At 38.9% G+C, this 22,584-nt stretch overlaps 2 protein-coding genes across 3 annotated transcripts in view; one reads left to right on the forward strand and one right to left on the reverse strand.

Annotated features, from left to right (window-relative positions):
- The first annotated feature begins 998 nt into the window (after positions 1 to 998).
- On the forward strand, positions 999 to 22,580 carry HACD4 (3-hydroxyacyl-CoA dehydratase 4). Its single transcript, XM_058165714.1, has 7 exons — positions 999 to 1,700; positions 4,842 to 4,957; positions 7,133 to 7,260; positions 14,985 to 15,097; positions 16,262 to 16,368; positions 17,965 to 18,096; positions 19,304 to 22,580. The coding sequence occupies exons 2-7, from the start codon at positions 4,861 to 4,863 to the stop codon at positions 19,384 to 19,386; spliced, it is 660 nt and encodes a 219-aa protein (XP_058021697.1). The 5' UTR covers positions 999 to 1,700; positions 4,842 to 4,860; the 3' UTR covers positions 19,387 to 22,580.
- Positions 21,648 to 22,584, reverse strand: part of FOCAD (focadhesin) — a 165,498-nt gene continuing 164,561 nt past the window's right edge. For both annotated transcript variants that reach the window (XM_058165712.1, XM_058165711.1), the window contains one exon: positions 21,648 to 22,081. In XM_058165712.1, the coding sequence (XP_058021695.1) occupies positions 22,008 to 22,081 (74 nt within the window). In that variant the 3' untranslated portion in view covers positions 21,648 to 22,007. The remainder of the gene's footprint in view (positions 22,082 to 22,584) is intronic.

The following is a 22,584-nucleotide window of genomic DNA, read 5'->3' on the forward strand; positions in this document are numbered from 1 at the left end:
CTCACCCCGTTACACAGCAGCACTAGGGATAGTAATCGAGGATTACTTGTACACAAATTAGAAATGGATAAGAGTAGGCATTGGAGGTGACCATGACCATGCATAACACATGGAACCATAAATTTGTCAATTGTATTTTATGAAAACTGGGCTGTGTTGCTAATTTTTTTTCTTAAATTGTAATATAAATCAAAATGCTGGATTACGGAGGCATCTGTATATCTGGGGGTAAATTGCCAAACAAGTGTTGCATTGTCATGAAGTAAGCTCACGTCTGTAGCACATTATGCGATCACATACACACATCACATATAGGGGCAGAGCTTGTGGTGCAATGTTGCATGCTCATTACATGAAATCCAGGATTCTGCAGACCCCTCTGCTGAGTGAAGTCAACTACTGTAAGCATATAATAATAATATTTTTTTAAAAAAGAGTAGTACTTTACTTAACCATAGAAAAATGCTGTGTGTGTGTGTGAATGCAAAGTGTACGGGAAGATGAACTTGGGAAGAACCGTTGGGATCAAAGATGACCACAGGATGGTTTAAACCAGAGACCCCATGCTGTGTCATGATAATAGCCGACTTACCAAGGGTTCTCGCTCAAACTGGAGTCTCCATCTAGCTACTCAGGTGGGCTGAAGTCGGACTAAACTGCCCAATCCCAGAAGTAGCATCATCTGTCTTGCCACCACATTCCATGCAGGTACTGAGACATGGTGGGGAGGCTGCCAGTAACTTGGGATCAGCCTTGCATCCACACCATTCTGATTGATTTGCCAGGTCTAACCCGGGATCACCTCCTTATCTAATTGCTCCTAATTAAAAAAAAATATATATCAAAAGCATCCCAATAGATTTTAATTGGGCATGTCCTGTGCTCTGGTTGGTAAGAGGGGGGTGGGAATAAAAGGGGTGTTGAACAGCCCTGCATTCCTGTTGATGCCTTTTTGTGACTTGGATCTGTATTGTCGTTCCTCTTTTGACAGCCCAATATCGCTACGCATTAAGGGGCACCGCGTCCCGCCAAATTTTCCTCCCCGTCGCGGGACCGACGGGGATGAGGCCAAACATTTTGCTTAATCCGTTTGGAAGAGATATAAATAAAAATTTGGCTCCGCGGATGGCATTCTTGATCAGCGGGAGAAGAATTGCACAAGCCTTTGGTCGGGTTTGCCGGGGAAGTTGCCTAAGTCTCAGCGCGAGGCTGAAAAAGAGAGAAGCCGCTGACATGTCACGTCTTAAACCGTCTGCACGGAGGCATATTTCTCTTGACAGCCGCAGCCTTGCAAAGAAAGGTTAGAAAAAGCTCTGCAGAAACGCGCAGCCCGGCGTCGCCATTGCAGCCCTGGCTTGGTCAAACCTTCCGGCACACACCGCCTCTGCGATTTCGAAAGAAGAAGGGACCCTCCCGCCTTCCTCACCCCCAGCCCGTTCCTCCTGCTCCATTAAGAAGTTCAGACTTCGGACACCATCGCCAGCTTTGGCCGCACTGACTATAGACATAAACGAGGAGGAAGAAGAGAAAGGGAGGGAAGGAGAAGGAGGAGGAGGGAGGGACGATTTCCAGCTCGCCTCAGCTCAAGGGTCGGGAATCGGCCAGAGGAGAAAAAAGAAGGCGCGGCCGTCGGAAAGCGCGCGAGCGCGTAAAACCCACAGCCGAAGGGAGCGGAGAGCCGGAGCCGGAGCTGCCCCGGGGTGAGTAAGGACTTGGTGCAAAAAACCGACCGGGCGCTCCTTGTCACTGGGGTTTTTCTCAGCACCCCGCGCGTGCGCACGGAGGTTCTAGTGAGGAGGGGTGGGGGTTCGTTTGAGGCTCTCTTTCCTCTTTTTTAGGACCCCCACCCACCCACCTTTCCGATGTTTTGTGGGACTTCGTTGCCTCTACAATCTGGAAAGCGTTGCGCCTCCAGAGAGGACCCGGGCACAGAGGCTTTGGGACGCGTGGGGTGGATTCCATCGCTGGTTTTAATCTAATTTAATTTAATCTTTATTATTGGGTACAGGTAGTCCTTGGCTTGCAACCGTTCGCTTAGTGGCCGTTCAAAGTTATACCTTACTGAAAGTTACTGAAACAAAGTGACTTGTGATAGCATCCTCATGGTCCCGTGAACCAAAATTCAGCCGCTTGGCAACGGACTCAGATTTTATGACAGTTGCAGGGTCCCCGGGGTCACGCGATCGGCTTTTGCGGCCTTCTGACAAGCAAAGTCCAGGGGGAAGCCGGATTCATTTAACAGCTAACTAACTCAACAACTGCAGTGATTCACTTAACAACTGTGGCAAGAGAGGTCATAAAGTGGGGCATAATTCACTTAACAATGGCCTTGCTTAGCAACCTCGGACCTTTCACCGTGAATTGAAAACGTACTTGTTTATCCAAGCGGGACTGGCTTAATTTTTTTAATTTTTTTAATTTTTCAAATTTTAATAATTTTAACTGGGGTATTTTATTTATGAGTCAAATTTATGAGTCATTTTTGGCCATTTATAGAATAGGTTATTTTAACTGTGGCTTTAATTTGTTTATTGTACTGTTTCAATTTGGCTGTACACTGCCCTGAGTCCTTCGGGAGAAGGGCAGTATAAAAATCTAAATAATAAATAAATAAAATAATAAATAATAAATAAAATAAACATGAATTTTGGATTCAATTGTGGTCGTGTGTTGAGGATTACCTAGACTTTGCCAGCTCTTCGGCCCACGAGTGCTTGCCAGAGCTGATGGCCTGATCCTATTAATCCCTCATTAGTTAACTCAGTTAACTCCTTATTAACTACTAGTTAACAAGAGATTGGCTGGATGCTGATGGAGTAATTGAATAGTAATATGTTATAGTTGAAAGGAAGTCAGGGTGAATGATCCTCCAACTACACTGATTTCTCTGTTTTCTGCACTAAAGAAGGCAGCTATCAGTTTTTAATATAAAAAAAACTGATATATAAAATATTTTTTATTCCACCTTTAAGTAATTCAAGGTAGTGGACGTACCTAATACTCCCGTTTCCTCCTATTTTCCCGCAACAACAACAACCTTGTGAGGTGAGTTGGGCTGAGAGAGAGTGATTGGCTCAAAGTCACCCAGCTGGTTTTAGCGAAAGCATGCAAAAAGCAGTGGGACCCAGCGCTTGGCTGTTACCAATGGAGAAATTTGCAAAGAAACAATGAGGTTGCTTCCTCAAATGTTATGTGCAAATAAGTGTGAGCCCTTTTGCTATATATAGAAAGGCTTCTCTGGTTTAGAAACCATGTCAGGATGCCACAGCTGACACTTGTGGTTAACTCAGCTCCTAATATCTACAGCATACCAAAACATCTGTTGCCTTAAAAAAAGATGGAAGGAGTGGGCGACAAATATTTGACCAAGTTTGTCATGCACCTACTGTATATTCTTATGACCCGGAAAAGAAGGGAAGTGAGAGGGATCTTGGAGTCCTAGTGGACAACCATTTAGTTATGAGCCAGCAGTGTGCAGCAGCTGCCAAAAAAGCCAACACAGTTCTAGACTGCATAAACAGAGGGATAGAATCAAGATCACGTGAAGTGTTAGTGCCACTTTATAATGCCTTGGTAAGGCCACACTTGGAATATTGCTTCCAGTTTTGGTCACCACGATGTAAAAAAGATGTTGAGACTCTAGAAAGAGTGCAGAGAAGAGCAACAAAGATGATTAGGGGACTGGAGGCTAAAACATATGAAGAACGGTTGCAGGAACTCGGTATGCCTAGTTTAATGAAAAGGAGGACTAGGGGAGACGTGATAGCAATGTTCCACTATCTCAGGGGTTGCCACAAAGAAGAGGGAGTCGGGCTGTTCTCCAAATACCTGAGGGTAGAACAAGAAGCAATGGGTGGAAATTAATCAAGGAGAGAAGCAACTTAGAACTAAGGAGAAATTTCCTGACAGTTAGAATAATAAGTGAAACAACTTGCCTTCAGAAGTTGTGAATGCTCCAACACTGGAAATTTTTAAGAAAATGTTGGATAGCCATTTGTCTGAAATGGTATAGGGTTTCCTGCCTGGGCAGGGGGTTGGACTAGAAGACCTCCAAGGTCCCTTCCAACTCTGTTGTTATGTTATGTTATGTTATGTTATGTTATGTTATGTTATGTTATGTTATGTTATGTTATGTTATGTTATGTTATGTTATGTTACCAGTTGGTCTTAGGATATCAAGTTTGATTTCGGCCACATCCAAAAGTAGCCTTTTGAGGGATCCTTGGTGCATTCTGAGCTTGGGTTTTTTCTTACAATCTATGAGCCTAACTAGGTAACATCATCAGTGCTAGTCATGAAATTTTGTGTAATGAAACATTTGCAAGAAAGCAACCAAGCTCAGAGGGGACCAAGAGCCCCTTATTTCAACTCTGAGATACAAATATTCTTCTTTATTGGTAGCCTATTGAATTTTGTTTCAAATCTTGCTAGTGCCCACTATCGTTTTGCTTCAGCTAATGAAAACTGTGCTGACTCTTTCAGCTTTCTTAGCTTAAATGAAATAATTACCATTATTTATTTTGAGTTTCTTTATTCTGTGGTCTGCCATGCCGCCACACACACATACAAAAACAGAGGGGGCACATTATCAGAAGAATAAAACTTTTATTCCTTAGTACTCTAATGCAAATAAATAAAAAATAATGGTGTGGGCATTTAAGCTTTTTAAATGTGATTTTCATGGGAAGTTGTGGTTTTTTTTGTTGCTTTAGCACAATTTGTAAGTTGTTAGTGTGATGTAGAAATGCTTTGAAGAACATAGCTAGCAGGTAAGAAATGAGTCCTTTCTATTAGAATTTTGAGGTCAGGCTTTGTTTTTTGAATTATTTTTGTCTTTTCAGAAAAAAAAACAGAAAAACAATGAATACATATATATTCAGCTATTATTTAATTCAGTTTTGTGGACATTCATGGATATTTACCAATATGTTCATCAGATTCCTTTCATTTGGGGAAGGTAGGCTCATGTCATACATTTTACTTTTTGCTAAAACTTGTTAATAAACAAATTAATTATTAACTGAAGTAGATCTAACTGATATTGCTCTAGAAATTTGGACTTGAAAGTCTAAAACCCTTTCCTCCCATATAAAATATATATGAGTTAAATTCCTCCCAAAGACAAAAAAAAAACCACGTAAGAGAACCATTGTATTTATATTTTTATTCACTGAGAAGCTATTTTGAAATAAATAATGATGACAATAGAACTATAAAATCAATCCAAATCAGTTTCCTGGTTGTTATTTATTTCTCAAAATTACATTCAGGAAACCACGGTTTATTTGTTTTTAAATATCCATTTATCTCTCTAATGATGGTCTCTCCATTTCTCAAAAGTCATTCCAGGTTTTGCTGTTCATATTAAGGTAGATAGATATAGGATGGATGGATGATAGATAGATAGATAGATAGATAGATAGAGCGAGCTCCATAAATTGCTTATAACCTCCTTGGTTATTATGACCTACAGTTTGAAAAAAAGTTAACTAAAGAAATAGATGTGTGAGCCAACAATCTGGTTAAGGAAGTACAATTAGTCAATTTGTATGGGTACAACATAAGGTGTGTGTGTGTGACTTTTGGCAATTTCAATTACCCAAACCTGGGCCTTTTTCTAAGTGATTCTGAATGGAAATGAGATTAAAAAATAAAAACAAATTGTCCCCATACTTTTGCAATATATATTCATTGACAGTGATCAGTCTTAATTACGCAGGGATTGGTTTCGGAAGGAAGTTCTTCTCTTACATGTTTTGAACTGTTTTTGTACTTTTCATTCCCTTTTCAGTCTTAGGATCCCCCAAGTCCCCTAATATCTTATCCTTGTGTGTACATGGTGTTATTTTAGTAACATTATTATTCAATATGAGAACATACAAGCAGGCTTGACATCTCCCAATTACAGTTGACTTTTAGCAAGATTAATTTAGGGATTTTTTTCTTTAAAACTCAGTTTTCTGCATGTGCAAGTTTATGGAATTCTGAAGCAATTAGTATAGTTATTCCAGTAAAACTCAAACAATTAATCATCTAGGGACTTCTTTTTTTCCAACCTTTTAACTCCTAACACATTGCATATGCCCAAGCCATTTAGTTTAATCAGCTGATCAAAGATGATAAGAATATTGGAAAAAGAGAGAGGTTGTAAGTAATTGTAACTGACTGTTCACTTCCTATATAATAGAAATGACATCAGCCCAACCCAGCTAAAGTAAATCATGACTAAGTTACATTAAATGCACATTAATCAAATGGATTAAAGCCCCAATGAACAACAATTGTTGCTAGACCTGAAATCCCTATAGCATTTAATTGCACTGGAAAAGCTTTGTACCCATTTTTAGAACATCTGGAAATTATTATTCTGAGGAAAGCCTAACATTTTGCATCTGAAAATGCAGAGGAAATCATCAGTCTACAATCAAGTATTGATATAGCAATAAATCAAGCCCAGCAAAAAAACTATATTGAATAATGACCTATTATTTTAATCGATCTTACATTAATATAGTGTACGTAAAACTGAACTAGATTAGAAAGCACAGCAGCACAAATGTAACTACATACAGTACTTGGGATAAAATTACTGGTAGATTAATACAATTTATTATTTAGATTTTATTATTTAGATTTATTTAGATTTATTTATTATTTAGAACAATGATTTGTTTTCCAAAGAAAAAAGAGAGAATAGAAATTTAGCCCTTTTTAGGAGGGGGGAATAATTCAAGTTAAAATTTCCTTTAAATTTACTGTAATTCATAAATTTGGTCATGAATTAATTTTCCTTACTGACACCAAATTAAATGCCAGGTTTTCTATGGGCCTATGTTCCACAGACATGATTGCCACATTTCATCTATTCTCCTTTGAAAATCTTGTGGGGGAAAATTTGTACAGTATTTTCTGTGCCAAAACATACCCAGAGACAAAAACATCCAAATGTTCAGGAATTATTATTTATATATGTACAGGAAATCTTCAAAAATCTTTAATGCCAGTTTTGGAAAATGGGCAAATATTAACATCCTGTCCTCTTGAAGGTCAGTGGGAAGAGGGAAGAATGTGACAAAGGGAGTGTCCTAAAAATTTAAATCGGTGTTTTCTATTTTTCCTTTTGTGTCTGTAGATTCTGTTGCAGACACTTTCCATTCTATTGGACTTGTGATGCGTATTTGCCAGCTAGTATCTATACTAGAGCTTCTGCATATTCGGCTTGGCATTGAGAAGGATCGGTTTTTCCCAAGATTCTTACAGGTTTGGGCAAACTATCTTTATATTCAAGAAGATTAGGACTTTGATATTTGGAATTCAATCTCCTTTGGTTATTCTTATTGTTTCCTAAAATCCCACAGCAGATACTTGTGATGAAATTGAACAAACCCAACTTGGAAAGTCAATGAGAGAAAGTTCACACACGACTGTTTATTCATCATAGGAAGGCAAACCTATCTGTGTGCACGTCTGATGTTATACAGTACCTGAAAGTTGCCTCTGATAATTTTCACACATGAGGTTTATGTTGCCTTTAACTGAAGGAATTAGGAAGTGTTGACTTTGTTTTCATTACTATGTGGGAAAAATATCTGAATTCATTTCAATCGCTCTGTAAAAATAGAGAACTTATCTAGGAATCCAGATATGGATATTATTCATTCATCATATCCAAATGGGGTGATTGCATATTTCCCCTCTCAAAAACATGTAGAATAGAATAGAATAGAAGTGAAGTGAAGTGAAGTGAATTCTTTATTGGCCAAGTGTGATTGGACATACAAGGAATTTTTCCTCAGTGGGTATGCTCTTTAGTGTACATAAAAAGACAAGATACATTCATGAAAAATCATAGTTACAGCACTTAATGATAGTCATAGGGTACAAATGAGTAATCAAATCATACTAGGAAACAATATCAATATAAATCGTAAGGATACAAGCAACAAAGTTAAAGTCATGCAGTCATAAGTGGGAGGAGATGGGTGATAGGAGTGATGAGAAGACTAATAGTAATGTAAGTGCTAGTTGCATATGAACTTCAGGTTACACATCTTCTCAGTTAGTTCAGCTCCTGTCCTTGGATCAGGGAGGGGAATCTCTACTTCCTCCAGATGTTCCTGGAATCTAATTTTCATCGTACCCAACTACTGAATGAGTTAAGATTAGCACAGAATCATGCGGTCAAGCTTTTTAGTGTTTCAGGTCTTGTCCTTGCCAACCTTCTTTATGTATTAAATTCATATGTGGCTTATGATCACACTATCATACTTGTAGCAAATATTCAGATGCTTTGAATCATATAGATCAGGGGTAGTCAATCTTTTTATACCTACCGCCCACTTTTGTATCTCTGTTAGCAGTAAAATTTTCTAACCGCCCACTGGTTCCACAGTAATGCGCCGTGTATCGTTGTCTGCGCATGCCTCTCACGCATCGTGGATTGGGTTTGGGGAGGGGGGTGCTGGCTACCAGCTCTGCTTGTCTGTTACAGCTGGGTGGTGTGGGGTGATGCGTGAGCTATTCTGGGACGAGGCTCTTTTGCTTGCGTCATTTAGTTTCACTTACGTAATGTGAACTAAACTTATGCGCGGGCGATACAAATAGTATATTTTCAGAAATTTAAATTGTCACAGGGAATTTTATGAAAACCTAATGAAAATGTTTTTAAATAATGCTATGAATTTCTTTTAAAAAGTCAATTAAATTTTAAAAAAAGGAAAGTGCTTCAGTATCGGACAAAACCCCTACCGCCCACCATGAAAGCTGGAACACCCACTAATGGGCGGTAGGGACCAGGTTGACTACCACTGATATAGATACAGGTAGTTCTCGACTTATAACAGTTTGTTTAGTGACCATTCAAAGTTATAACGGTACTGAAAAAAAATGACTTGTGACCGGTTTTCAGAGTTTTCAGACCATTGCAGCATCCCTGTGGTCATATGATTTACATTTGGATGCTTGGCAACTGACTCACATTTATGACAGTTGCATGTGATCGATCCCCTTTGGTGACCTTCTGACAAGCAGAGTCTATGGGGAAACCAGATTCACTTAACAACTGTGTTACTAATTTAACAACTGAAGTGATTCACTTAACAAATGTGGCAAGAAAAAGTCATAACCTGGGACACTTAACAAATGGCTTAGTTAGCAACGTAAATTTTGGCCTCAACTGTGGTCATAAGTTGAGGACTACCTGTACAATGTACAAAGACTTCGGCCATTCTTACAATAAGCCACTGGTTACTGTGTACACCTTCCAATTATCCCCAAAGTCCTGGCAAAATAACATACTGTTTAATTACAGTTATCAAAACCTACCACACATAAGGTATCCATTCCAATAACCATTATCTGAGCAAAAATGAATGAAGAATAATGGATCTAACACTGAAATTATGTCTGTTTTTCTTTTATGCCTTTTTTTGTCAAACATCTGGCTGCCCGGAGGTTATAGTTCCTTTTAATAGAGGCCCTAATTGACTAGATGCCTATACTCAATTAAGTTAAGGGATACACATGGCCCTAAAGGCCACAGGTTGCCACCTCTGCCCCAATCAAGTCAAATGAGCATTTGGAAAATGGTTGTTTTGCAAAAGAGTCAATTTTGGATCTCAAAAGACCCATGCAAAAGGAAAAGGGCATAAGTCAAAGAACAGAATTTGGATTTTTAAAAAAAAAAAAAACACTGGTTAATTAGTGACTTGAAAGGAAAGGGAGAGAAACAAATTAACTAGACTGAAGATAGTTTTTTTGCATTTCTTCAATAGAATTTGAATATGAGAAAATGAATTTGTAGGATAAATAAGAATGATAATACAATCAATATGCCACACAAATGCACAAGATAATGGCATTTTAAAAATAATTTTAGAATATGCTGTTTTTCTTTAGTGGGAAGATTGTCAGCTTACATTTCAACCTTCTGATTATGCCATGCCCTACCCCCCATGATGTGCGCACGGCCACCGCATGTGCCCTGTCCCCCTGCGCATGCACACACGCCTCCCCACATGCACTCCCTGTGCATGCGCACATGCATCCTCGCACATGCCCCACCCCGTGTATATACTCGCCCCACCACCGCGCATACACAGCAGAGACCTGACAACCAGCTGGCCAGCAGGAGGCACACACACATGTGCAGCGGAGCTAAACTGGGATGATGGCTCTCATGCCCGCAGAGAGGGCGCTGGGTGCCACCTGTGCATAGGTTCGCCATCAATGTCCTATTCACTACATAGGTAGGGAATTATAATTTTTTAAATATTTACCTGGGGAACATAGTTGTTGAACATTTTGACATTTTTAGGATAGTACTGTTAAATATTTTTCTCTGCCTATATCCACACTCAGAATCCCTTTTTATTAGAAATCATAGTAATAGAGACCTTACCACAAATATGAATTGGTTTTAGATCAGACAGTTTTAGCAAATTTTATAAAAGCTGCCACTTTCCATCATCAATACATTCTCTATAAACTAAACCTGCATCATTTTTTTCTCATTAAAACTGAAGAAACCATCCTCTAATACAGGAATAGGTAAGGAAATGCCCGCCAGATATTTTGAAGTACTTATTAGTTAACATGGCTATGATGTCAAATAGCAATTCATTATTGGACTTGGAATTCGAAATATACGCAGGCCAGAAGTTGGCTATTTCTGGCATAATGTTTGGGCTCAGTCTATCAACTCCATCTTGCAAGTGAATCCTAGTAATCTACCAGTATATGGTAACAATATTTAAGCAGTGGTGGGTTTCTACCGATTCGCCCCAGTTCGGATGAACCGGTAGTGGCAGCGGCGGGAAGCTCCGCCCACCCGCTCAGATGTCATCAAGGATGCTGTGCACATGCGCGCTCCAGATTCCAAACCAGTAGCGAAGGTAAGTGGAGCCCACTACTGTATTTAAGCAATATAAAAATGATACCAAACTGTCACAGTATTAAATAGGCAACACACAGAGTGCCATCCAATCATTTCTACTTCAAATCTTTCTCCTGCTTCTTCCTAACTGATCTTAGACAAACTAAAATTGAACTGCTGGGCTAGTCAGTTCTTATATATGAAGGGAGAACAACATCTTGCTCTTTATCTTGGGTGTGAAATGGCTTGTGCTATCATGAGACTCTAATCTTCACCTTTCATGCCTAACTCAAAAAACTCAAGCAATAAGTACACTCATATAGCACAAATTTGGGGGAATATTTGTGCACATGCTTCGGTCATATTTGCCAGCAATACCTTTCAAGGTAGTGAATCAAGTTCTTGGGAGGAAGATAAGATTTAAAGATGCTAATCTGTTCTTAAATTATGTTCTAATAATCTGAAAATTGTGTGTGAAAAGCTCTAGATTTATTTTGGCTTAACTGTTGCAAAAGAAAAAAAAAATGCTCATAAGAAGGACACATGTATATACCAGACTCTTAAAGGTTGACCAAATCAAATTTATCAATTCTCAACCTCTGAATCATCTTTGCATTCCTGGAGGCGAATTTAGATAATATGATATTGTATGATCTCATTTTAATTTGCTGTTTAAAATTTGGTTTTAATGATTTGTATAAACACGTTTTTCTTATTTTTGGTATGGTGAAAAAGTAGTTTATTTATTTTGACACTGCTGCTGCTGCTGAGCTATGGTTTCTCCTTTGTGGGTGAGGATGGAAAACTAGTTAGGTAGTTCAGTGCTTTGATACTTCTTCCTGGATTTAGGATCGGCTGCTTGAGACAATTGTGCTTAAAGATAAAAACTGGCTTTATTTGGATGAGCTAATTCTATCCCTGTCCAAAAAGGAATGTAAGATATTATTATGATGTTGTGGTTGGTTACACAGTCAGCCACGTTTAAATGAGATTCGGCATTTTTATTTCATTTTCTGTTACTTTGTCTATTTTGTGGTCTCACCAGTTCTTGCTTGCTGGCAAATGGTATATCTTGCAGCTATGTCAATGCACCATTGTTGCTATTTTGTCATGCTGTTGCAATCTTCTTGCAGCAATTACAACTAGGTGGTCCCCTTTCTTCAGCTTCTTTTCAGAGGTGGCATTTGCTGTCTGTTGCTGTCTTCTCAGTTTTGGTTTTGGAGCATTTGGTTCTTAAGGCTTGATCTTGTGCAGTCAGGATTAGCTACTCAGTCTCTTTCTTCAATTTTCCAGCTCTTAGTCATTGTCAGATTATATGCTTTGACTGCTATTTTTTTATATACTGACCATGTAATACTTTGGCTTGCCATGCCTCTTTCCTGTTTTTCATTTGGTCTTTCTTGTAGGGCAGTTCAGTCACTCCGGGACTCAGTAAGCCTTCATAGCATACGAGCTTCCGTGCATTTTCGTCAATATCCTTCAGATATTCTTCCAATGCCCTTTTTCTTCTTCAACTGTTTGGTGTACTTGCAACATTCCATTCTCACCCATATTTCTTGGCATGTAGAGTCTGTCAATGTTCCTACATGGATGAAGGGCATGATTCATTGTCATTATTTTTCCAGTCCTTACCTGCAGAGCCAGGCACTGGGGTCTTTCATAATTGACAAATGGAAATTTTGTTAATATGTAGATTTTCTGAGTACTGTCTAAGACTTTTTGATATGGCACCCACTGGGACTACCATGACTGGTGTATGCCATAATCTTTTAACTTTTAGATCTTGATACTTTATGATCTTCTCCAATTCTTTGCCTTCTATTCTACCATACCTTGGATTGATCCCACATCACTCACTTTCATTTTTTCAACCATCATTAAATTTTGGGTGTTATGAGCCAAAACCATATCAAAATTGTATTCAAAATCTCACATTATTTTAACCTGTTCATTTTTACTACTTTTTCAACTATATATTATCAATCACTTTTTCATTATTGGCAAATGATTGTTTTAACACAGGGATCTCCAACCTTGGCAACTTTAAGACTTGTGGACTTCAACTTCCAGAATTCCTCAGCCAGCAAAGCTGAGGAAACTCCAGGAGTTGAAGTCCACAGGTCTTAAAGTTGCCAAGGTTGGAGACCCATGTTTTAACAGATGTTCCAGTGAATCATTTTGGTGACTGTGCAGTGCCATTGTTTATAATAAGTTTGTGCGGTTTTCTTGCATAAACTGAGTATATGATCTGAGTATGTAATGAATGATTATCACTCATTCGGTGCTATTATAACTTCTAACAGTCACCGAAAAAGTGGTCAGCAAGCAAGCATTATAACACTGAACATTTTGTTCAGTAATTCAAGACAGGATATATCATATTCCCAATTCCAATTTTTTCTCCACAGGTTTGTTGGATTATTAGGCTATTACATACTGACTGATATAAAATCTCTCTGTGACTTTCCATAATTGAAGGTGAACTGTAACTTGCATTCTTGGTTTCTGCCATCACCCCTTTTAAAAATGTGATCTTTGTGGGTTAATCAGATTAGAATTGTGTCTGGACATGACACACACATTGAATAAATTGCATTTTTCATGGGGGTGGGGAGATGGGAAGGCTAGAGATGAAAATCTTTAGCTAGAACAGAATGTGAACAGAATTTCCTAACCAAGTTGTAATTGTTGTTTTAATTGTGGACTATTAATTGATTTAGTATCTGCTGTTGCACTGACTAAGCCACAAGAAGCACCTCAGAAACCTGAATGTCTGCTTAAAAATTGGGAAATAGGGTGTAAAGGTAGAGGGAATTCAAGAACAATAGTACAAATGAAAAAGAAGGCATCTTTGCATACATTTTATAAAATAGTGGCACGACTTTTTAGTTTCTGACATCTGATTATAGAAAACAGGATATGGAATTTGGATTCGAACTTCAGTCTTTAAAAAAAATGAAAACCAGCAAAATGAATATGAAAATGCGCAATTTCAAAAAATTATCTACAGGTAGTCCTTGTTTGCAATTGGGACCAGCAACTATCATTAAATGAAATTAACTGGGAAATCACATGTCCTCAACTGTGCTTTCCTTTTCTTCACTCTCCTGCCCTTGGTAATGCTTATTTTAGTGAAGTGGTTGCTAAGTGAAATATCATGATTTTATGATCTTATTTCATCTTTCCTTTGCTTTATAGACCTGTGACGGTCATAAATGTGAGGACTGGTTGTAAAGTTACTTTTTCATCACCATCTTAACTGCGAAAAGTTGCTAAACCAAGCAATTGCCTTATACACTGTAAGCCGCCCTGAGTCTTCGGAGAAGGGCGGGATATAAATGTAAACAAAAACAAAAACAAAAAAAATTTAAACAAGGATTACTTGCATATGCTTAACTAAAGACTAATGTTTCATCCCAGTTCTAATATTTAGCTAAACTTAATTCTGGCTTACATAAAATAAGTCACCTTCACACTGTATTCATATACTCAAGGTTCTGCAAACCTACTACCCATTTTTTTTTTCAATGGCAACCGCATTGTTTGGAAATTTAGTGAGCGGGCAAATAATACCACTTATTAATGGCTAATAAACTACTTTGCAAACTACTTAATGTCAAAACTAAAATAGTGAAAAGGTCAGTGATGGGTTTCTACAGGTTCGCCCTGGTACAAGTGAACCGGTAGTGGCAGCGGTGGGAGGTTCCGCCCACACATCATCAAGGACATTCTGCGCATGCGCAGAAGCGCCACACGCTCCCGGTTCCAAACTAGTAGCAAAGGGAAGTGGAACCTACTACTGGAAAACGTGTATTTATTGTCTTTAGTGCATCCAATGCTGCACTGCTGCAGCTGTGTTTACATAATACTCTGATTAGACAAACATCTTTTAATTTAACATAATATGTGAATTCCGCCTCTCTGCTTATATGTCAAATGCATAAAATTAGGGTAATTGACTGAAGGGCTTATGTCACATAACTGCAGGCCACTTGTATTCTATGATGCAACCTTTACCATAATTGAAAATAGTATCTCCTATGGCCGCTTTTATCATACTGACTGTCCTAAAAGAACGAATTGAGAAATAAACTATTTTACTTTTTTCCAGATCACAGAAAGAATTGTCATTTTATTTGTTGCAATAGCAAGTCAAGAAGAAGTTCAAGGGAAAGGCATTGTATGTGTTTTATTTTTCCTTTGGAGTTGCATTGATGTCATCAGGTGAGAATTTAATGCCACTCCTGTGGAAATACAGCCAAGATATTTTCCCATATTTGTCTTCCCTGTATGGAATTCATGGTTATTATCTGGGAGGCTTCCTTTGCAGCATAGCTCAGAAGATAAGGATGTGCTTTCTCCTACCAAAAACATTCAACCTTTTTAGCTATAGATCGAATATTGTCTTCTTTTATGGAACTTTATCAATAGAAAGCAATAACCAGAATATTAGAATACAAGATTTGATAATATCAGAATACCCAGGACATCCGAATACTGCAAACACATTATTAATGAAATCAGTTGCTTTAGACTCTGTTAATTTCTGAGAATTGAGGCAACACAAAAACATTGCATGATTCAGTGAGCAAAAATGTAAGCAAACTAGTTTCTCGAGGTTCCTGCTATTTATTGGAGCCAATAAAAAAACAGAAGGTCACTGCTGATTAATTCTAATTTCTATGAAATCCAGCAAATTTTAAAAGAGTTGACCAATCAAATCACCCTTCCCAAATTTGTTTTTACCTATTCAATTTGGTCTGGCTGTAGGTCCCATCTGCCATGGAATGTCAGCTGGTGAGAACCAGGGCCTTCTCTGTCATAGGTCCCAGCCTTCTGGAATATTCTTCCTTTGATATCCAGATAAGTCCAACCTTGTTGGCCTTTCATAAGGTTGTGAAGAAAGGGTTGTATTCCTGAGCCTAAGGTCTCGAGTGTGTAAAGGCTTTGTTTCTTGCATTAGCATCCATAGTAGCAGCTTTCTTTGGTGCCAAATACCGGCATATTTATTTTGTAGTATTTTAATTGTTCTAATAGTTTTAATCATTCTTATGTCTTATGAAGTACACCACCCAGGATTACTTGTTGAGATGGGTGGTTATTAGAAATCACATACATACATACATACATACATACATACATACATACATACATACCTCCTCTTGACCAGGATTCAAATATAATCATTTGATCATTTCTAGTACCAGTCTTTTAAGTTGGAACAATGGCAATTATGACGCAACTGCAGGGAACCTGGGTTATGATGGCTGCATGGGATTCATCTGCCCCATAAGCAACAAATACTAATCATAATAATGATACCATATGCATTACTTATCTGATAACATGGCACATACGATGCCACTCCCCTGCCGTTTTTCCTTCTAGGTATACATATTGCATATTATTGGAGACGGGGATATATTTTCAAGGACTGGCTTGGCTCTACCATTCACTGTGGATTCCTTTCTATCCTCTCTCTGTTTTGGCTCAAGGTAAGTGGAGGAAGAGGCTATAATTTCTGAGATTGCAATTCTGCACAGATGGTCCTCGCTTAGTGACCCTAATTGGGGCCAGAATTTCCATCACTAAGCAGAACGATCATTAGGTGAAACATGTCAACATATGGCAGTTCTGGCAGTGGTTGTTAGGTGAGGACCATGTTGTTAAGTGAGGAGTTCATGCTTTTCTCCTGCCCTGCTGTACTTGCCTCCATTCAACGTCCGCCTCGCCTATGGAGGCACCCATCTCTGCCCTTTTGGTCACTCTGCACTCCACTCTTGGCCATCTTTTCCCTCCTGTGGCTAATGATGCATTCCTAGCTGAGGCAGCTGCTGGGCCTTCATGCAACTTTAAGACTTGTGAACTTCAACTTCTTGGAATTCTGGGAGTCAAAATCCACAAGTCTTAAAGTTGCCAAGGTTGGATATCCCTAGGGTAGAAGAAAGGATTTGTGCTCTTCCAGGTGTACTGAACCACAGCTCCCAGCTATTGGCTATACTGTATAAGCTATGAAAATGGGGATCCAATGAATCTAACCTGGAGATTAGTCACTCCTGCTATATAATGTAAACTTCTAATTGTGAATCTCTAGCTGCTTGTGGTGGTTGAGCGGTGGCTCAGGGGCTAGGATGTTGAGCTTGTCGATCGAAAGGTTGGCAGCTCAGCGGTTCGAATCCCTAGTGCTGCCGTGTAATGGGGTGAGCTCCCGTTACTTGTCCCAGCTTCTCCCAACCTAGCAGTTTCGAAAGCACGTAAAAATACAAGTAGAAAAAATAGGGACCACCTGTCGTGTCCCACTCTTCCGCTGACGGCCGGGTCGGGGAAGTCCGTATCAAGCGTGCCTCTGCAGCTCTGCCAAAGTCCTATCAGAGTTCTCAAGGCAGGCAGGAGACCAGGAAGTGACTTCAGCAATCCAAGTTAGACTTTGCCTGACTCAGAGAATGCCAGAAAGCAGATCCCGTATATAGGCCATGGGGTGTGGCTCCATGACTCAGCACTTACCCAGGCCTGCCCCTCCCTTCCTTTTGGTGACGTCGCCTCTCCATTCTCCGGAAGCGTGGGTCTATCCATTGCATCGTTTCTTCTCCAGCTGTTGGTAATCTCAGCTCCTGGCTGGCTTCAGGCGCATATGCTATCGGAGGGAGGTTTGTTTGTTCAGCCTGTCCGGGCATGGTGCCAGGGCTGGGGCCTGGAGGCATGCCAGGACATTCTTCAGCACTATCAGCGTCTGGCAGGAGATAAGAGGGGCCCGGCTGTGGCAGGGGGAGCGGGCGAGACACAACACCACCTTTAGTGGGAAGGTAACAGCGTTCCCTGCCCTTTGGTGTTGAGTCATGGCGGCCACATGACCACGGAGACGTCTTCGGACAGCGCTGGCTCTTCGGCTTTGAAACGGAGATGAGCACCGCCCCCTAGAGTCGGCAACGACTAGCACGTATGTGCGAGGGAACCTTTACCTTTACCTTTAGCTGCTTGAAACCTGAGCCTAACCTATATCCATATGAATTGAATGTGTTATGCAGAAACGAGACATTTTTACGTATTTGGAATTTTTCACTTGGCTGATTTTTCTTCTTTTTGTCCCACAGCATTTGCCGTATATGAATCACTGCCTCACTTTGAAACCTCAGGCACTTACTCCATCCGAATACTCTTTCCATTTGATCTAGCTATTTACTTTCCCTATGTACTGAAAATGTACATGGCGATGTTATTTGTGGGTAAGTTCTTTTATTTCTTAGCAAATACACCAGAAGATGTACCTGTAAGGCATTGGCAGGATTGGGTACTAACGCCCATCCTTCACTGGGGCCTGATTGGTACAGGAAGTTCTTTATTCACACAAGCCTCCGTTTCCTCATTATACCAGTGTAGAGTTTAGAGGTATTCAGCAGAGTTATATCAGATTCCTGGTCAAACTATATACTAACTCTGAAACAGCTATAAACAGATGGGTACGGTATATATTAATGCAAATCTCTCATCAGCCATAGTGTGTTTTCCCACAGATACTGAATCCCAAATGGAAATAATCATGTCCATTTCTTAAATGATTTAAATGACAATATATTTTTTAATTGTCAGAAGTGGGCTACTCGTATCAGGAGCCGTGGTGGTGCAGTGGTTAGAATGCAGTATTGCAGGCTAATTCTGCTGACTGCCAGGAGTTTGATTTTGAATGGGTCAAGGTTGACTCAGCCTTCCATCCTTCTGAGGTCGGTAAAATGAAAAACCAGATTGTTGGGGGCAATATGCTGACACTATTAACCGCTTAGAGGGCTGTAAAGCACTATGAAGTAGTATATAAGTCTAAGTGCTATTGCTATTTTGTGTGTTCGGCTATTTGTATATATGTATACTTATATATGTACTGTTCAGAACACAAATTAATATTGCCTAACACACGGGTGTCAAACTCGCCGTGTCACATTGATGCCACGTGACATATTGCAATGTTTGCCTTCGCGGAGCTGGGGTGGACGTGGCCTGTGGATGATGCATCCGGCCCAGGGGCCACCAGTTTGACATATCTGATCAAAAAGAATGAGGATTGTCGTGCTCTCATGATGATTTTCCTAACACAATTTCAAGTAATTTTGAGCCTAATTTCCATCTTCATTTTGTTAGTAGGCCTAATACAGATTTTAGTTTTTCTGAAGATATTAAACAATAGAAAACAAAGACTTGGGGGACTAAGCAAAGATCCCTGTGGCTACTGAATCAGGAAAATGTGCTAAATTTTTCTAAAATGTAAGTTGCTGTAGGTTAAATAAGTAATTTCATTCATTTTAAAATAAATACATTTGAACAACTTTAAGGTCTGAGGATTTGGGAGAGAGACTATTATTTGATAAGAGTAATGCTATTATGTACTTTATGTTTCTTTTTTTCTCTTTATGTTTCAAACATACTGTGGTTTGGGTTTAGGTGCATACGTCATTGTTCAATATCTTTATATGGAACGGAAGACTTGTCTAGGAAGCAACAACATCAAAGAGAAAAGAAGCTAACTCATGTTTTCGGTGGGAAATGACAAATTTCACCTTCCTATGAAACAGCCTCTGCAACAATTACCAATATATCAAGATCTAGTCATTTGGAGATTTCAAGTTTAAAAAAAGCACACTACACTTTCTTAGCAATTAGATTGCCGCTCACAGACTTTGTATACAGAAGCACACCAGGCAGAATCAAAAGAATTCCTTGACTGCTTAAAGTTAAACACTTTGAATAGCTTTCTCATTGTATTTAGTGGAATGCAAAAGCTACGTGCTCTATTGCTGTTACAGTTAACTAGAACATTACCTCATTTAAAAGGCAGGATATTATGTACATGCATGTGTATACACACACACACACACACACACACACACTGGAGAACTCTTTTAAAGTTATTTAGGAGGTGTTCATTTTTTCGGATGCTGCCAAAAAGCACCACAGTCAAAATGACCTTATTTTTCCAATCTAAGTTTTTGTCAGTTGGTGCCTTTGAAGAAATATTATGTGAAAACCAGAAAGAACGAAACAATTTGATAGCAATAATTAACCTTTTTAAAAGTAGGATATATTGTCAGGCATTTTATGTGCGCCTGAAATTTTGAATACGTGTCTGGTGATAATGTTGCAAGTTGTAACACGTATCCCAGGTACAGATAAAACAGGAATGGGCTTTCTATAACTCAGGAACCTTATTTATTCCCAAATCTGTATTTTGCTATTATTCTGGAGCTTCTTAGGATCATGCCATTGAAATTTAATGGCTTCTTGTCATTATCAAATTCAAAAGGCTTCTTGTCAGCCACATGGTTTTAAATATGTTTTTAGGATTTTCAAAATAAGTATACGAAGCCTTTCAAAACCTTAAAACTCCGACTTCTTGTATTCTTTTTCTCAATCAGTCACATCCTTGAAATGCTGAAATTGAAAAATTCATTTTAAAACGGTGCTCACCCATGTTAAACTACATGTGTCCTTATGATCAGACTTTATATAATAGTAGCAACATTTTTGAAAGTCTTCAAAACTTCAAACACTGATTACCTTCTCCTTGTGACTCCGTCTTTTTAATCTACATTTTTCCTTGGGGAAATCCTCCCTTCCCTTGTTCCATAGTTGCACTTCATTTGAGAAATGCAGTAACCAAAAATATTTAAAGGAAGAAATATGCTGAAATGGGTGGAGATTTTAGGGAGATGGAAATATTGAAGTTCAAAACATTGGGAGATGGGTAGGGATAATAGCTAGAGAAATCTTGATATCAACCAGGTAAAGAAACCAGAACTTTTTATATTAACGTTGTTGGATCAAATCTCAACAAATCTCCATCAGTGCTTCTGTAGCTCTTTTTCTGGGAAACTTTGTTTTGATCCTGAGGCTTAAATATAGCTTAGGGTGCTGGGATCCTCTTCCATGTCTTCTCTATCATCATAAGTGAACTATTTTTTTTTAAGCCTATGACCCAGGGGTGAAATGTAAATTTTGTTACTACCGGTTCTGTGGGCGTGGCTTGGTAGTGGTGGGGGTAATGTGACTGGGTGGGCGTGGCCAAGTTTTTCTTTTTTTACTTTTAAAAGCATTTTTTTCTACAACCTCTTCGGCCAAAGAGGTTGTAAAAAATGCTTTTAAAAGCCTCTGATGATCAGGCAACTCAGCTGGGATCGCCAGAGGAGCCTTTTAAAAGCATTTTAAGGCCGAGGAGGTTTTAAAAAATGCTTTTAAAAGCTTCTGATGATCCCAGCTGAGCCGCACGATCATCAGAGGCTTTTTTTTACTTTTAAAAGCATTTTTAAATGCTTTTAAAAGTAAAAAAAAAACCTCTGAAGATCACGTGGCTCAGCTGGGTATGGGAGTGGGGCAGGGATTTTTGCTACCGGTTCTCCAAACTACCCGGGCGATCCCGTCCGAACCGGGAGCATTTCACCCCTGCTATGACCTGATATTTTAGAGCAAATTTATGCTTAAAAATGCTTAAAGCAAGAAAACCTATCACTTGGCCACACAGAGGCCTAGTTCTGATTAAAACGACACACCTCTGATTGAACTACAGTCCTCCATACTTGTAGGCTTATTAATTTGTATGTATCTCCATATAAAACATTTTTTTTCCACAGAGAAAACCAGTGCAAAATAGGGTCATTTATTTCCATGTTGAAGGAAACCTTGGGGAAATAATTTCTTGTCAGCCTAATTTCCCTGATACCGATAGTGGCAGTAGGGCTATCAATGAACAGTGGGTAGCAGCATTGTCTAACAAATAAAACACATTCAAAAGTTCAATTTTTCAAGGCAGCATCTTTAATCTTGTCAAGTGCAATGCTGACCAACTCTTTGTGAAATCTTGCCTTGTTTAAATTTCCTTACCCAACTCCCATTTTCCAATAGTAATTCATTCTTTCTTTCTTTCTTTCCTTCCTTCTCTCTCTCTCTCTCTTTTCTTCTTTCTTTTTCTTTCCCCTCTTTCTCTCTCATTAATAGAACAAATGATATATATTCAAATAGGGAGGATTTTTAAGTATCTTTCCTGAGGAAAGATAACAATATGTCTGTAACAGAAGCTCGTATTCCACAGCATAAAAGATTTTTAGCAAGGCATGTATCACAAACAGATACGGTATCTGTTTCTTCGTGATCCCTACCAGCCATAAGCTTTTGTCCATACTGCTTTCTTCTTAAACTCTGGAAAAGATCTCAGGGCCAATAAAGAAGCTGTTAAAAGAACACACACAATATCAGCAATGGAAACAGAAACAAGTCTTCTACTGTTACTTGCCTGAAAGAATTTGAAAGTCAATTAATTTCTCAGGTAAAACTCCCTTAGATTAAATCAAAGGCCCATATAGCCCAGCCTTCTTTTTCTGAGACCAGCAAGTGCTTAACGGAAAATCCACAAACAAGAACTGAACAGAAAAAACACTTAAATTCTTCACATCTAGGAGCCAATAAGAGGCTCGTCCTCTAGGAAAAGCTTTTATATGAAAAACATTTCAAAGTCCCTGAAGTAGTCTTTTTTAGTTGATGTTAACCAAATTGTCCCACCTCTAGCCAATACAGACAAAGGTCTGAGACCTGAAGCTGAACGAGTTCCCTCAACTGTCCCACAACTTTATAATGTGATGTGTAAAATAAGTTTAAATGACTAACTTTTGTAAATGTGTTTTGCTTTTAAATATAAATCACCTTTTATAAAAAACAAAAACAAAAACAATGTG

The sequence above is a fragment of the Ahaetulla prasina genome, chromosome 2, assembly GCF_028640845.1.
Source record: "Ahaetulla prasina isolate Xishuangbanna chromosome 2, ASM2864084v1, whole genome shotgun sequence".
In the NCBI taxonomy this organism is placed as follows: domain Eukaryota; kingdom Metazoa; phylum Chordata; class Lepidosauria; order Squamata; family Colubridae; genus Ahaetulla; species Ahaetulla prasina.

Excerpts from the sequence above, each read along its gene's own strand:
- HACD4 (XM_058165714.1), top strand. The coding sequence starts at position 4,861 with ATGAATACATATATATTCAGCTATTATTTAATTCAGTTTTGTGGACAT. Across the intron at positions 4,958-7,132 it reads ATTCCTTTCATTTGGGGAAG|ATTCTGTTGCAGACACTTTC; the intron begins GTAGGCTCATGT and ends TTGTGTCTGTAG. Across the intron at positions 15,098-16,261 it reads AGTTGCATTGATGTCATCAG|GTATACATATTGCATATTAT; the intron begins GTGAGAATTTAA and ends TTTTCCTTCTAG.